This window comes from Zosterops lateralis (genome assembly GCF_965231275.1).
Source record: "Zosterops lateralis genome assembly, chromosome: 3".
Taxonomy (NCBI): Eukaryota; Metazoa; Chordata; class Aves; order Passeriformes; family Zosteropidae; genus Zosterops; species Zosterops lateralis.
In genome coordinates, this window is record NC_139764.1 from 113,721,876 (window position 1) to 113,736,402 (window position 14,527).

Consider the following 14,527-nt stretch of genomic DNA (forward strand, 5'->3'; position numbering starts at 1 on the left):
ATTTATTATTTATTATATTTCTGTATATATAGCCATGTGTATTTCTGTTCTCAGCCAAATCAAGCTAAAGTCTTTTTTATTACTTTCCCTCCTTGTAACTGTCTTTACTCAGGATTTTCCTGGCAGGCATTTGTACCATGTCTGTAAAACATAATTAAGATGTTTTTGTGTGCATGTTTTTGCTGTGCATTCACACAGATGGGCTGCAAACACAGGGAAAAACTCACTTTGGAACAGTGCATAAAATGAAATTTCCTTCTATTATCACACATTGGTTAGTACATAAAACATATTTAATGAAAACTAAACCATCAAACAGGAAGGTTGATAAAGTTCAGTGCAGCACTATTTGTGTGCTCTGGATGCAGGAGACAACTCACTGCACAAAATGGAAATGTGTTTTCTGGGCACCAGTTCAGTGCTGTAGGTAATGATGCTGTCAGAGCTCAAAAATATAAGCTCTCAACAGATAGATCTGAAGAATCTGGAGGAAAATAAACTGCTTTCTGAGTCCTTCAGCTTCAGGAAGGTGGGAGATGGTGAAATGTGCCAGTTTCAGTTGGCTACGAGATCTTTAACTCACGTGGCCAAGAGTTATTGCAGAAAAAGAAATAAAAATCTATCAGAGGAAGCAGTTCACAAATAAAAGTCTTCACGCATGGTTCCATGCAAGTTTTTTACACTGGTTTTCCTTCCAAATCTTCTGGTTGTGAAGGTCTCATTCACTCAGGTTGCTTTTTTCTCTGGCACTTCATCTGCATGAAGTTTCTGAAGGCTGGTTCTTCATGACTCTCCTCAGTCACTGGGGGAAGAAACCACAGTTCAGTCATTATTTTACTTTTGTGACTGATAAAAGCTACAGTCAGGATAGTCAGAACAACCTAGACCAGCTTTTGGGGCTTCAACTACATTACAGGGCAAAGGAAATGAGTGATCCTAAAGGTTAATGGAACAAGAGAAGAATGAAGATTAAATCTGTGAGTTATGGAAGTGAAAAGTCACCCTTTAAGAATTTAGAAGACTGCTAAAAGCAGAAGTAAAAGCAAAAAGAGCCAGGGGTAGAAACTGTAAGGTCAAAAAAAATGATAAAACAGCTGTGAATCAGAGGTCACTGCGTGCCTCAAGCCTAACAAGTTCTCTGCTTTATGTGTGTAATTCATCTATTCATTATTTAAATAGAAAATTTACAATCGAGCTCTCACAAAGGTTGGAGAGTGATGGCCCTGGAGCAAACATTGCAGCTGGGCTGTGGTTTGGTATCACATGTATTTAGGTGACTGAATGTTTGCTTGTTTTCTGGGCTCTCTTTACAGGTAATGAACTACAGAGGGGATTTCCTGGGCAGTTTTCAGGCCTCATTTCTTTTACCTTCATGGTCAATGTCATCAGTATCACTGTCCCTCTCTTCTTCATCTTCATTGAGAGTTCCTCGTGTCAGTATTAGCTCAGAGGGACTCATTGCAGATACATCATCAGGTCCTTGAAAGGGAAAAGAAATGGTTGTACACAATTTCTTTTGTGTACAAAAGAACACAAAATTTGTGTTCAAAAGATTTTTGTGTACAAAAGAAATTTGGTTGTACACAAACCAGCTTGCTAAAGGTATTGTTAAAACTGTCAAGTTTTAAATTTTATCTGCACATAAACACAACAATTAACACCTGCTCTGTCCTTCTGAAAGGACAGAAAACTGCTTGTGGATCCCAAAGACACAGGACAGATTTTATCAGCACATAAATCAGGTAAGGAACAGCACAGCTTTCCCATATTCCAATCTGTCTCACCTTTCCTAAACCACTTTGTTATTTTTAGTATTTCTGCTGCTTTAGTTACACAGCAGGATTTCTGACACAGGAAGAGTTAAGTGTGGCCAACCCCAGAGGAACTAAAGCCCCACTTTTTTAACACAGAGATACTTTCACATTTTTTGCTGTGGGAACAAAGCACTTCTCAATGCAAACTCTTCAGAAAACTTCTGTAGTGAACCTGATTTTCCTGCTGAGGTACCTGGCACTGTGCTGCCCTGCACACACACACTGCCCATGTCCTTCCACAGGTGTTCCAGCTGCTCCCTTTTCTGTTTCTCTTGAGCTTCCTCCTGTAGGTAAAAAGTTATATGTGGATTCTGAGAACATTTAAAACATCAGTAGAAAAATAACCTCACCCAAACCCAGCAGATCTTATATTACAACTAAGGTTACACAGAAATTTTGAATAAACACAGACAGCAACCTCCAGCATGACAGATTTCTAGAACATTTTCAGAAGCATCAGGAAGCCTAAATCAGTGTAGCTGTGCCTGTTTTTTGCACAGCCAGGACTCAAAGTGAGCAGAGCTACTGATTTTTGGCACTGCAAATCAGTCTTTGGTACAGGAAATTACAAGAATATTCTCAACAAATCACTCAAGAATTTATTTTTAAGAACTCTCTGTCCTTTTGAATGGAAGATACAAAATTATTTCTCACAATTAGTTCAAATACTAGCAACTAAAGCAGCAAACAATACGTGGTTTGTAAAACATCTTTATTCTGTAAAATATCTTTATTCTGCCTTTATAGTAAAGGCACGCTCCACCATATTTAGGAAAAAAAGGCAGATAGACTTTTTCAGGAGAGTTTTTCCACATTGAGTGCCACTAATAAATGAAAATTAAATGAGGGTTAGACCCCTCTCAACATAAAGGCAATTGTGTGCATAGAAATGCTCTGTAGATACACTTTCAATAGCTGAAAACACTTACAAGGGATTTCCTCAGGCGCTCGTACTCCGGACGATACTCCCTGAAAAAACAGAGTGAATTCAGAGTGAATCAACACAGGATTTATATTAAGGATCATTTCAGAGATTTCCTTCTACCCCCAAAAGATGTTTTTTTCTAGGCTTTCATGTTTGAGAGATATTTCAGAAGGACTAACAGTGCATTTTACCCAGATTTGGATTTTGAAACCAATGGATGTGAAATAAGTGAAATGTATTTCATTGAAACCTTGATCACTGTATGGAATTAGAGAAAAAAATATATTATTTCACATATTTGAAGACACAAACAGCTTTTGCTTTTTCAGTGAACACAAAAATTCACTCTGAATAGTTTCTTTACACTGTCACTTTTTATGCTGATGCTTGAAGTTTATTAAAAACACTGAATTACCTCAGCTAAGGGAAGTGTAGAGTCTTTAAAATCAAAAGGATTTACAAATCAATACCTTCAGGAAATTTTAACTGGGTTTAACTATCCTCTTACCTCTCATATTCATCTACAGCTTTAGAAAGTTGGATAAAAAACTCATCCAGTCCTGTGCCAAGCACTGCAGAAACACCAACCACCTGCAGAAGAAACCACACACCAGAAACTGAACCAAAATAAAAAATAATCACTAGTTTAAACTTAATTATAGCCATTTATTCATCACAGTGATAGAGGAATGTGCAGGAAAACTTCGCTTTTATCCATCTTGTTTTCAAACTCTTTCTCCACCTTGCTGTTTGTGTTTGTTACCTGTTATTTTTTTGGTTGTTGATGGTTTTTTATTTGGTGAGTTGTTGCAGTATTTTATCTTTGGGGAAGGGGGTTTGGGTTTTTTTTTCAAGAGAAAGTCAGGTCTTTCTGTTGCTTATTTGTTTAATGTTATTAATTACTTATAACCCTAAATGCAGAGTGGATTATTATGTATCAGTGTAGTCTGAAATTACATTTAATATTTTTTTTGTATTTAACCACATCCCATTTTAAAATGTCCAAGTTCAGAACAGCAAGAGGTGGAGAATTTAATCAGTTACTATTCAACATGCACATCTCCTTCTTAATTTGAACTTCTCTTTCATTGCACTTCTGGCTATTTGTTCTGCCTGTATTAAATCAATTACCTAAAAATACATTTCATTAGGATTATTACCAGTCAGAATTGATCATCTTTTAATAAAAATTCTTCCTCTTTTTGAAAAGCAAGACAATCTCAACTACTTCCTTTCTACTTGCACTTGATCATTAATAGAGCAAACATGAGACAGCTCCCCAAAGGATTTCAAGTATTAAAATATTAATATATGTTAATAAATTTGTATTTAAGGACCAGGAAATACTTTAATTCTGTATATGGCACCACTAAAATCCCTTCTGAAATTCTGTATATTGTTCCACATAAAACACTTAAAATATTTTTGTTCTGGCTGCATTGTCATTATCTATTTGAACAGAATCATTTATTTTCTTTGTCTTTCTTTTAATACCCATAAAGCCAAGAAGGATTTTTTTTTTTTTTTTTCTTTAGTAAAAGTTGATGCCAAACACAATTATCTGAAACCTTCAGCTCTGGGAACAGTAACAGCCTCCAATGCACAGAGTTTCATGAAGAACTGGATTATTTTGTCTTCTCAAAACCTGCTTAAGTGAGGAAAAAAAGCCCCCACTTCTTGCCCAAGCAAATATCAGTAAAAATAAAGTAATTTTTTTTTCCTATTATGTTTAAACATATTTTTTTCTTGCATTTCACTTTGTGTCTGTTGATTCTTTTCCTTTCCCTCAGCACCTGAGAACATTTTACCTTTTGCCTTCCTTCCACTCTACATCAAAAAACATTATTCTTGAGTTTTCTCTTCTCCAGGTTTTTATGAGATGTAATAAATAACAATAAAAAGAAGATCCTCACCTTGAGTGAACTGTAAAATTCATCCAACACTAAACTCATAGAACGAGTCAGGTTACTGGCATAGGAGGTCTCTTGATTCAGAGCGTCCTGAAAAGTCTCAAAGTCCTGCATCCATTCCAGTGCAAAACTGTGATCAATTATGTCAGTCTGCAAGGAGAAATATTCAGAAATAATAATCTCACCTGTAGATTGTTAAGTGGACAAATAAAATAAAAATTTCCATGTTAAGCTTATTTTCAAAATGTTAATCTTTTCAAGATTCTCCTGAAGTTTTAAAAGTTCTGTTTTTATCAAACCAACTGCATGAATACCTGAAAATAAAACAAATAACTGTTTAAGGAAAAAATCACAGGTCTAAAGCCTTCTGTGATTTACCACTGCAAAGGAGAATTTAAAAACTAATTTATTTATTTGAGGCCAGACAAGAGCAGCTCTCACTGAAATCCCAAATTTTCCTGATTGTTTTTTGGGGATGGAGGAGCAAAGTGGGGTCTCTACAAACATGAGCTGTTTGAAATTACAACCCAAATTAAGAAATTACAACCCAAATTAAGAAATTACAACCCAAATTAAGAAATTACAACCCAATTAAGAGCTGTTTGAAATGACAAACCCATGAGCTGTTTGAAATGACAACCCAAATTAAGAAATTACAACCCAAACTCAGTGCAAGACAATGGGCACAAATGAATTAGATGGTTCTACAATTTTACACTGATTTATATGCAAATAAAAAAGTTTCAGAAACATCTTACCACTCTTAGGTGACTAAAAATCTGATATTTTTCATTTCTCTGCACCGATGTGAAGGAGAAAGATGAAGTTCTGTCTAGTATTACCCACAAGATTTGAGATAGAACTGAATCCACCAAGGGGCAAAGCTGGAGTACTTAAAATTCTATAAATAAAATAAATTTACCTCTACAAATTGCTTTTTTTTCCCCCTCTCTGCAAACCTTAAAATTCTAAAATCTGTATCAGTTGCCCGGGATTCTTCCATTCTTATCAAGAGTCAATTTTAAAAAATTAAATTTAATTATATTTTGTTAAAAATTCTTAAAATGCTGTTGCCTTTTTTAGCAAAGGCAAACATGAAATTAAAATGAGGTTTGAAGTTATAAAACCTAAGCTTTGAGCCTACCTTTCCTTACAAATACTGATCAACTCCCACTTTTAGCCTTTCAAAAGGTGTATTTTTTTAAGAGAGAATGATTTTCTTACCTTGTGGGTTTTTCTATGAGGGGAAAAACAAAAAGCTTAGTAGATTATTCTAAAAATACTGTCTAGAGTGAGGGAGAAAACAGCATTAAAAACTTTGCTCAGTAAGCAAGCAGCTCAAAATATGGTTTTGTCCATCTTTGTAAATTTGGATAAATTAAAGACCCTTTTTAGATTTGGTTGTGAACCTGCAGCCCTTTCCCAGTCTCTTTTTTTCTAGAAAAAAATTATTATTGTGGTAAAACAACAACATCACAGCAAAGAAGATAAGCAGAACAATGTTTCACTGGGAAATAGAAATCAGAGGTAATTTTTGAATTACTTTGTTCATAATTTTTTCTTTTTTTTTTTCAAAATTTAATTTGGTAAATTTTGAACTTACTTTGTTCATAACCACAATGAAAGGCAGCTTGGTCTTGTACAGGATGCTGGGCAGGGAAACACAAAATAAAAATTTAACATTAATTTAAAACTTATTAGAACTGAAAACAAGTTAAGCGTAAGGCAGGCAAGACTTGTGCAAAACTGAATATATTTGATATCAAAAGATTATTTTTCTCTGCATCAATCAGAATGTAATTTTCACCCAGGTCCTGTTTACAATCTTACCAATGTTTACAATGAATTATTACAGCTCCAGCTATGCTGATCATTCTATGGGTATTTAGTTCCTGATTTAATGTGAAAAAATCAGATAAATTCATGGATGAAAAAGAATATAATAAATCAACAACTCCTTGCTATGCTGAACTCAAATTGAAGAATCTCCTAATTAAAAAATCGAGTAAAAAACTGTGTTTACAAGAAGGAACTTAAACTAAACTATCTTGATACAACTTAGATAAATAGGTTTATAACCAATAGACAATGTTAAAACCAGCATTCATCACACCAAGGACTCATGGATTATTTAATGTTTTCAGTGGGAGTTTTGAGCCAAGTGGCACATAAATAATTCTGGTTTTTTTTCAATGAGGAAATCACTAAAAGAATAACCTTGCCATTAGGTTAAGTGTCCACTGGCACCTATATAATTCTGGTTTTTTCAATGAGGAAATCACTAAAAGAATAACCTTGCCAGGAGATTAAGTGGATATGAGACACCCAAGTGCAAAATTAACCACACCCTGGGCTGCAGCAAAAGCAGAATGTGCAGCAGGGTGAGGAGAAGTGATTTTTCTCTTTTTATTCTGTTCTTATCCCACCTGGAGCACCAGAGTACAAGAAAGACATGAGGTCATGAAAATCATTAAAGGACTGGAGGACTCTCTTATGGAGAAAGGCCAGATTGTTCAGCCTGGAGAAGAATTCAGGGAAGCTTTACCGCAGCTTTTCAATACACAAAGAAGTTTGTAAGAAAAATTGAGTGATTTTTTACCAAGGCTTGTAGTGACAGGACAAGGATTAATGGTTTTAAGCTAAAAGGGACAGGCTGAAAAAGTTTTTTATGATAGCAGAGAGATATTGAAGCACACTGGATCATCCCTGAAAGTGTTCAAGGCCAGGCTGGATAAGGTTTGGTGTAGTGGAAGGTGTCTCTACCCACAGAAGACTTTAAAAATGGCCTTTAAAGGTCTCTTTAAACCTAAATTATTCCATTATTTCCCTTATAAAATAACTATTAAAGACACACAGGGATTGAAGCAGATGGGCTGCACTTGCAGCTTTTCTCACCTGCAGGCATAGAGCATGTTGGACATAAAAGTGACAGGGTTAGTGCTGCGAGAGGTGTCCATCACATAGACAACAACTGAAGGAAAAGAGGAGGCCTGGGAACAAAAAAAAAATAAAAGATTGTTTAATTAAAAGCTCACTGTTCAAAATTCAAGCTATTTCACACAATTTCACTGTCTAGACATGTTTAAAAAGTACTTACCAAAGCCTCAGTTATGATGGTTCCTGATGCTGACCAAGTAAACACCTCGATTTGCCCTGGTGTGTCAATAATAACATACCTGGTAAGAAGTTACCCCAAACAACAATAAGGGAAAATTAGTTAAGCACTAATTAATTAGTTCTGACTAAACTATTACCAGTATACAACAGCAAATGATGTGATTGTAATGGGTAAGAAAAGGTTTTTCTCAAATATTAATGAAATTTATGGTTGTGTTGGAAATGTCCTGTGTGAATTTTATGGATTCTCATGAGTTGAAGGAATCAATTTGACAGTTAGTAGCACAAAATTGTCAGAAAAAAGAATTAATTGCTGCCTATTTAAAGAGAAAATGATAGTCTAATGAAAAGCAGAACTGTAATAAGGAAGCTTTTTTTTAATTTATGTATCCAAAGAAAAATCTAGTTTATCCATTCCATGACTTTCTTCATATAAAATTTTCACCAAGGCTGAAAAAAACAACTGGAAAACATTTAGTTTTCTAAACTAAAGTTTAGAAAAATTTTAAAAACCTTTTTTTTTCCCCCACAATGATCCCAGAAAAAGCCCAACTCAGTAGAATGTACTCACTTGGATGCATTTTGTCTTTTTTCAATAAACTTCATCACCTGATTGAAAAGGCAGAAGCGTATTTTGCATTTAGAATCACAACAGGAAAGTTTTATATTCATTTCATAGCAGAAACTGTATTAACTTGCACAGCTGAATATCAGAAGGTTTAAAAGTCTTTATGTTTTTCAGGGTGTGAAAATGCCCTAATTAAGGAGGGGTGGAAAAAAAGCTCATAAATCAAAGACAACCTTGATTTTTTTTGTGAAAATTAAAGAAATTAGTACCTGATAAAGACAGGGAACAACTGCCTTTTTCTCCAAGAGATTGGCTTAATATTTGACATCAGTCCTACCCTAGAGTTGATTTAGTGCTATGGTTTAGGAGGGTTGGAAATTATCAAACAACATGAGAAAATATAATTTTTCCACTTGAAAACCAGAGTATTCACATGAAAGATTTTATATGAAATATGGTACAACAATAGTTCTATATAAAGACTGAAGGATGTTTTGTATGTGTGGCTTCTTAATTTTCCTTTAAATAAAAAAGCTGAAAAACTGAAATCTCTGGTATGACAGAGAAAAACAACTTTGTACCTGGTCAAACCTTGTAGCAAAGAGATTGAGGGAGGTCACGATGCCACCATTGGGGCCCAGCCCGTATCTGATGCTTCATTTAGGAAAAAAAAAGATGGTTATAAAGAGCCAAAAAGTGATTTTTGTCAGCTCTGACAGCACTGGATACCTTGAGATCAAGAGAACAGTAGCCTTAATACATAATTAGGTTTTCTCAGTCATTCAGTGGAGTAACAAATTCTCTTTTATGTGTGATGACAGAAGGAGTGAAGCATTGATTTAGAAGAATTAAAGATTTTATTAAAGTTAAAATAGATATTGCTGAGGTAAGGCAGCTAAACTTCCCTTTTGTTAACAGAAGACAGACTGAAGGAACTGATAAATCACGGAAGGAACTGATAAATCAGGGAAGGAACTGATAAATCACTGAAGGGACTGATAAATCAAGGAAGGAACTGATAAATCATTGAAGGAACTGATAAATCATGGGAGGAACTGATAAATCATGGGAGGAACTGATAAATCATTGAAGGAACTGATAAATCATGGAAAAAACTGATAAATCATGGAAGGAACTGATAAATCATGGAAGGAACTGATAAATCATTGGAGGAACTGATAAATCACTGAAGGAACTGATAAATCATGGAAGGAACTGATAAATCACTGAAGGAACTGATAAATCAGGGAAGGAACTGATAAATCATTGGAGGAACTGATAAATCACGGAAGGAACTGATAAATCATGGAAGGAACTGATAAATCACTAAAGGAACTGATAAATCAGGGAAGGAACTGATAAATCATTGGAGGAACTGATAAATCACTGAAGGAACTGATAAATCAGGGAAGGAACTGATAAATCATGGAAGGAACTGATAGATCAGGGAAGGAACTGATAGATCACTGAAGGAACTGATAAATCAGGGAAGGAACTGATAAATCACTGAAGGAACTGATACAATCATAAAAGCTGTCAAACTAAGCTTTTGCATCCTGAATAATCAATAGACCCCATGAATACAATACAATCATAAATCAAACAGTCCTGGGAAAAACAGGATTCAGCTGTCAAAGGTTAAAAAGTCAAAGGGAGGAAGGCCCATCTTTCTTCATCATTTTGGGACCCCACCCTATAAAAAAGACCACTGACCCATTTCAAAGAACAAATTACTCGTGTTTAATGGCTTTTTGGGCTAATTACCATACAAAACAAAAAATAAGATGTACCAGAGTTATGAATGTGCATTTGTGTTTTGGGTGTTCAATACTCCTGGACATAAAAAGCCCCTGTGATCATCTGTGAATTGTGGTGTGTAATAAACAGACACTTCCTAACTTTAAAACAAACACCCCAATATCTCTGAGATTCAGAGAGAAAACAGTGCTTTGATTACAGTCAAATAAGAGAGAAAGTTTTATCCATCTACTACAGGTGAGAAAGAATTTCTGTATTTGCTTATGACAAATAAAATCACTACAGGCAAGTAAGAATTTCTGTATTTGCTTATGACAAATAAAATCACTACAGGCAAGTAAGAATTTCTGTATTTGCTTATGACAAATAAAATCACACTGGTTAAAATGTGGTGAAAAGACTGCTGGCTTCCACAAAAAAAAAAAATCAACAAATAAACCCAACAAACCAATAGAAGATACAAGTTCTTTAAAAGAACAACTGAAAAAAAAAATAAGAAAAAAAATAATTTTACATGGGTAGAGTCCTTATTCCTTGTTAAAAATTACTGTTAGGCAGAATTATTTTTAATAAAGAAGAAAATTACCTGTAGAAGTGCTAAATCTTGTAGAACACACATTCCTAATATCACACCCAAGAAATACAGAGCCAAAACCTCTTGATCATCATGGAATTTTGCATTACTGCAATCCCCTCCCACCTCTTGATTATTTTTAAAAACTTGAAATTTCAAATGTCATTATTTAGACAAAAAAAATAAATAAAATAAAGGATACAGTTTCATGACTTCTTTGTACTTCACGGTGTCTCTGATATCTAAGGGAGAATGACATAAAAAGAGTTTACACCTCAAATCACACCAGATGATATAAAAAATGTATAAATGCATTGGAATAATGATTTTGGTTTTCTAAAAACACCCATATTAATGACTGTTAGGAGAAAAGAGCTATAATTAAAAAAAAAATTAGTCTTCAAGTCCTTCTTTTATTTGAACTTGGACAAATATTAATGACTGTTAGGAGAAAAGAGCTACAATTAAAAAAAAAATAGTCTTCAAGTCCTTCTTTTATTCAAACTTTGACTTTCTTAAGGGGAAACAGCTTTTATTCCTTCATGTATTCATTTCCATGGAACTCCAGGCAGCAACTGATAAAAGGAGAGACACAGAGCAATTGAGAGAAGGAGAGGACACAACCTCAGGCTGCAAAAAGGGAAATATAGTTTGGATATCAGGAAAAAGTTTTTCAGGGAAAGAGTGATTAAATACTGGAATAATCTGCACGGGGAAGTGGTGGAACCACCATCCCTGGGTGTGTTTAATAAAAGACTGGATGTGGCACTCGGTGTTGAGGTGTCGGGGCTGGGTTGTCTCGGGTTGGTTTTCTCACTCCAGATTCAGGTTATTTAAAGCCCTTGTCCCTCTAAAAGCCCCAAGTCGTGTTGGTACAAAGAAGCAGAGTCTTCAAGGCCTTGTTTTCTGGTTTATCGAGTTGTTTATTATTTGATATTACAGAGTTTTTCTCCGCTCCCAGCCGAGGTCTGGACAGGGCTGGGACACGAGGCGACTTCCCACCGATGGGACGTCACCTTACATTTATACAGATAATTACGTGTAGGTTATTCACTATTTTGTACCAATGTTTACACTAAAAGGGTCACTGCTGCTTTGACCCAACCCACTCTCACTACCTTATTTCATCACCACCCCAGGAGATGGAGGACGAGGAAGAAGGAGAGGGACACGAGGCACCACCCAAATCCCACCATCTTGTCCCCCATTTACCTCTATTCTAAGAATCCTAAAACTACTGAATTTTGTATGTTCGACTGTGCTAAACTACTGTTTTCACTTCCTGGTGATTTGCAATTTCTCTCCTTGTGCTGGAAGTTTCTCCCATGGGCTGAGATCAAACTCAGTGTCTTCCTGGGCTGTGCCAAGGTCTCCAACCCCCCTGGACCAGCTCCACAATCCCTGTCCAGGGCTCAAATTCCCTTTCCCAGATCCCAGCTCATCCAAAGGGATCTCCTGGACTCCAACAGGTTGGACTCGATGATCTCGGAGGTCTCTTTTAAGCTGCACATTTCTGTGATTTTGTGATATGAAAAGCACTCTCTGTGAACGGGTTTTGACACAATTTAGGGTTCCATATACCCGTTCTCTTCCAGCAGACTCCACCCCCGGGCCCGCCCATCTGCAGCACTCACCGATGTTGGCGGGGAAAGGCAGGTCGTGCACGGCAGGATCCAGGTTGATCACGTACGGAGGGCAGCTCTGCTCGTGTAAATGAGCGGCCAAACGCTGTGGAGGAGATATGGGTGGGGAAAGGCGGCGTTAAAGCCCCGCTGGGCACGGTGATAACACACGGGGGGGACAACCGGCAGCTCCCTGAGGCCCCTCACGACTCCCACAGCCCCCTCAGGACTCCCGCAGCCCCCTCAGGATTCCCACAGCCCCCTCAGGACTCCCACAGCCCCCTCAGGACTCCCGCAGCCCCCTGTCAGAGTCTGTCTGTGGATGTGATTTGCCTCACAACTGTCTCCAATGCTTGGGGACCCCGAACTCTGAAGGAGCCCCTGGCCTGGCTGAGGTGGGACATCTCTCGAGTCTTGGAGGACTGATGCGGCATCTCCATGAAAATGGAGTGCAAGAATGATGGAAGTGGTTATGGTGGACTGAGCTGAGATTGCTTGTCCCAGCTGGTCTGTCTGTACCAGGAGAGTCAGTTTGTTCCTGAGCATCCAACCTCGACATGAGGTGTTTCATGCCTTGGCTCTGTGCCTTCGTTTTGGTCCCCACCTTGACCAACCTATAAAGACTCTGCAGACCCCAAACACCTTTGTGTACACCCCACTGGAGAAGATCCCGTCTATGGGCATCTCTAAGCCTTGAGGATTTCTGACTCTCCACGTTGGTTGCTATAATCCCCTTCCCCTCTTTCTCTATCTTTCTCACTATTCTCTATTTTCTTTCCCTACTATCGCATTGTGGGCACTAAATAAAAGTGCAATTTTTTGTTTAAGCAAACTGAGTTGTCCCTGCTGTGTCTTTTGAGCTTTGAGATCTCCAAAACCAACCATCAGGTTCCCTGCAGATGTTGGAGGACCTTGACACCCCCTCAGGACTCCTACAGCCCCCTCAGGACTCCTACAGCCCCCTCACGACTCCCGCAGCCCCCTCAGGATTCCTACAGCCCCCTCACGACCCTAGAAGCATTGATTTTTTTTAATAATTCACCCCCGCAGCCCCCTTAGGATCCCGCAACCCCCTCAAAACTCCCGCAGCCTCCTCAGAACTCCCGCAACCCCCTCACGACCCCCGCGGCCCCTTCACGACTCCCACAACCCCCTCACGCCTCCCGCGGGCCCTTAAAACTCCCGCGGCCCCCTCAGGATTCCTACAGCTCCCTCACGACCCCCGGAGCCCCGTCAGGACTCCCGCAACTCCCTCACGACTCCTGCATCCCCCTCAGGACTCCCTTAACCCTTTCACGACTCCCGCAGCCCCCTCAAGACTCCTGCAGCCCCCTCAGGGCTCCTACAGCCCCCTCAGGGCTCCTGCAATTCCCTCAGGATTTCCGCGGCCCCTTCACGGCTCCCTCAACCCCCTCGGGACCCCCGGAACCCCCTCACGACTCCCGCATCCCCCCCAGGACTCCCGTGGCCCCCTCACGACTCCTGCATCTCCCCCTCGACTCCTGCAACCCCTTCAGGACTCCCGCAACCTCCTGACGACTCCCGCGGCCCCTCACGATTCCCGCATCTCCCTCAAAACTCCCGCAGCCCCCTCACGATTCCCGCAACCCCCTCACGACTCCTGCATCCCCCTCATGGCCCCACGGACCCCTCAAGACTCCCGCAACCCCCTCACGACTCCCTTAACCTTCTCACGACTCCTACAGCCCCCTCAAAACTCCCGCAACCCCTTCAGGACTCCGACAGCTCCCTCACGACTCCCGCATCCCCCTCAGGGCTCCTACAACCCCCTCACGACCCCCGAAACCCCCTCACGACTCCCGCAATTCCCTCACGACTCCCTCGGCCCCCTCACAACACCCTTAACCCCCTCAAAACTCCCGCATCCCCTTCACGACTCCCTTAACCCTCTCACGCCTCCCGCAACCTCCTGACGACTCCCACAACTCCCTCACGCCTCCCGCATCCCCCTCACCTGCACAAAGGTGGTTTTCCCAGAGCCGGCCATGCCCAACACCAACACACACACCGGCATCTTGGCCGCCTCCTCCGCCTCTCCCGCTGCTGCTGCCGCTGCCATGTTCCCACAGCTCCCTTTGTCCTTCCGGGCCGTTCGTGGTGACGCGCCCGGAGCTCCGGGGGTGGCCCCGCTGCTGCCGCTGGGGAAACACCGAGGCCTCGCTGGGTCTCTTCCCGCTCGGTTCACCCCACTGAAAAAAAAAATAAAATAAAAAATAAA

The 14,527-nt window shown here is 39.4% G+C and overlaps 1 protein-coding gene across 1 annotated transcript; it reads right to left on the bottom strand.

The window, feature by feature from the left end:
• Positions 1 to 275: 275 nt before the first annotated feature.
• GPN1 (GPN-loop GTPase 1) lies at positions 276 to 14,503 on the bottom strand. The gene is made up of 14 exons (XM_083857209.1): positions 14,264 to 14,503; positions 12,301 to 12,394; positions 10,869 to 10,908; positions 8,916 to 8,982; positions 8,338 to 8,375; positions 7,747 to 7,825; positions 7,545 to 7,639; positions 6,253 to 6,298; positions 4,653 to 4,799; positions 3,248 to 3,330; positions 2,744 to 2,783; positions 2,008 to 2,098; positions 1,369 to 1,479; positions 276 to 802 (listed from the first exon to the last, which is right to left on the bottom strand). The coding sequence occupies exons 1-14, from the start codon at positions 14,366 to 14,368 to the stop codon at positions 723 to 725; spliced, it is 1,116 nt and encodes a 371-aa protein (XP_083713335.1). The 5' UTR covers positions 14,369 to 14,503; the 3' UTR covers positions 276 to 722.
• Between the last annotated feature and the right edge of the window lie 24 nt (positions 14,504 to 14,527).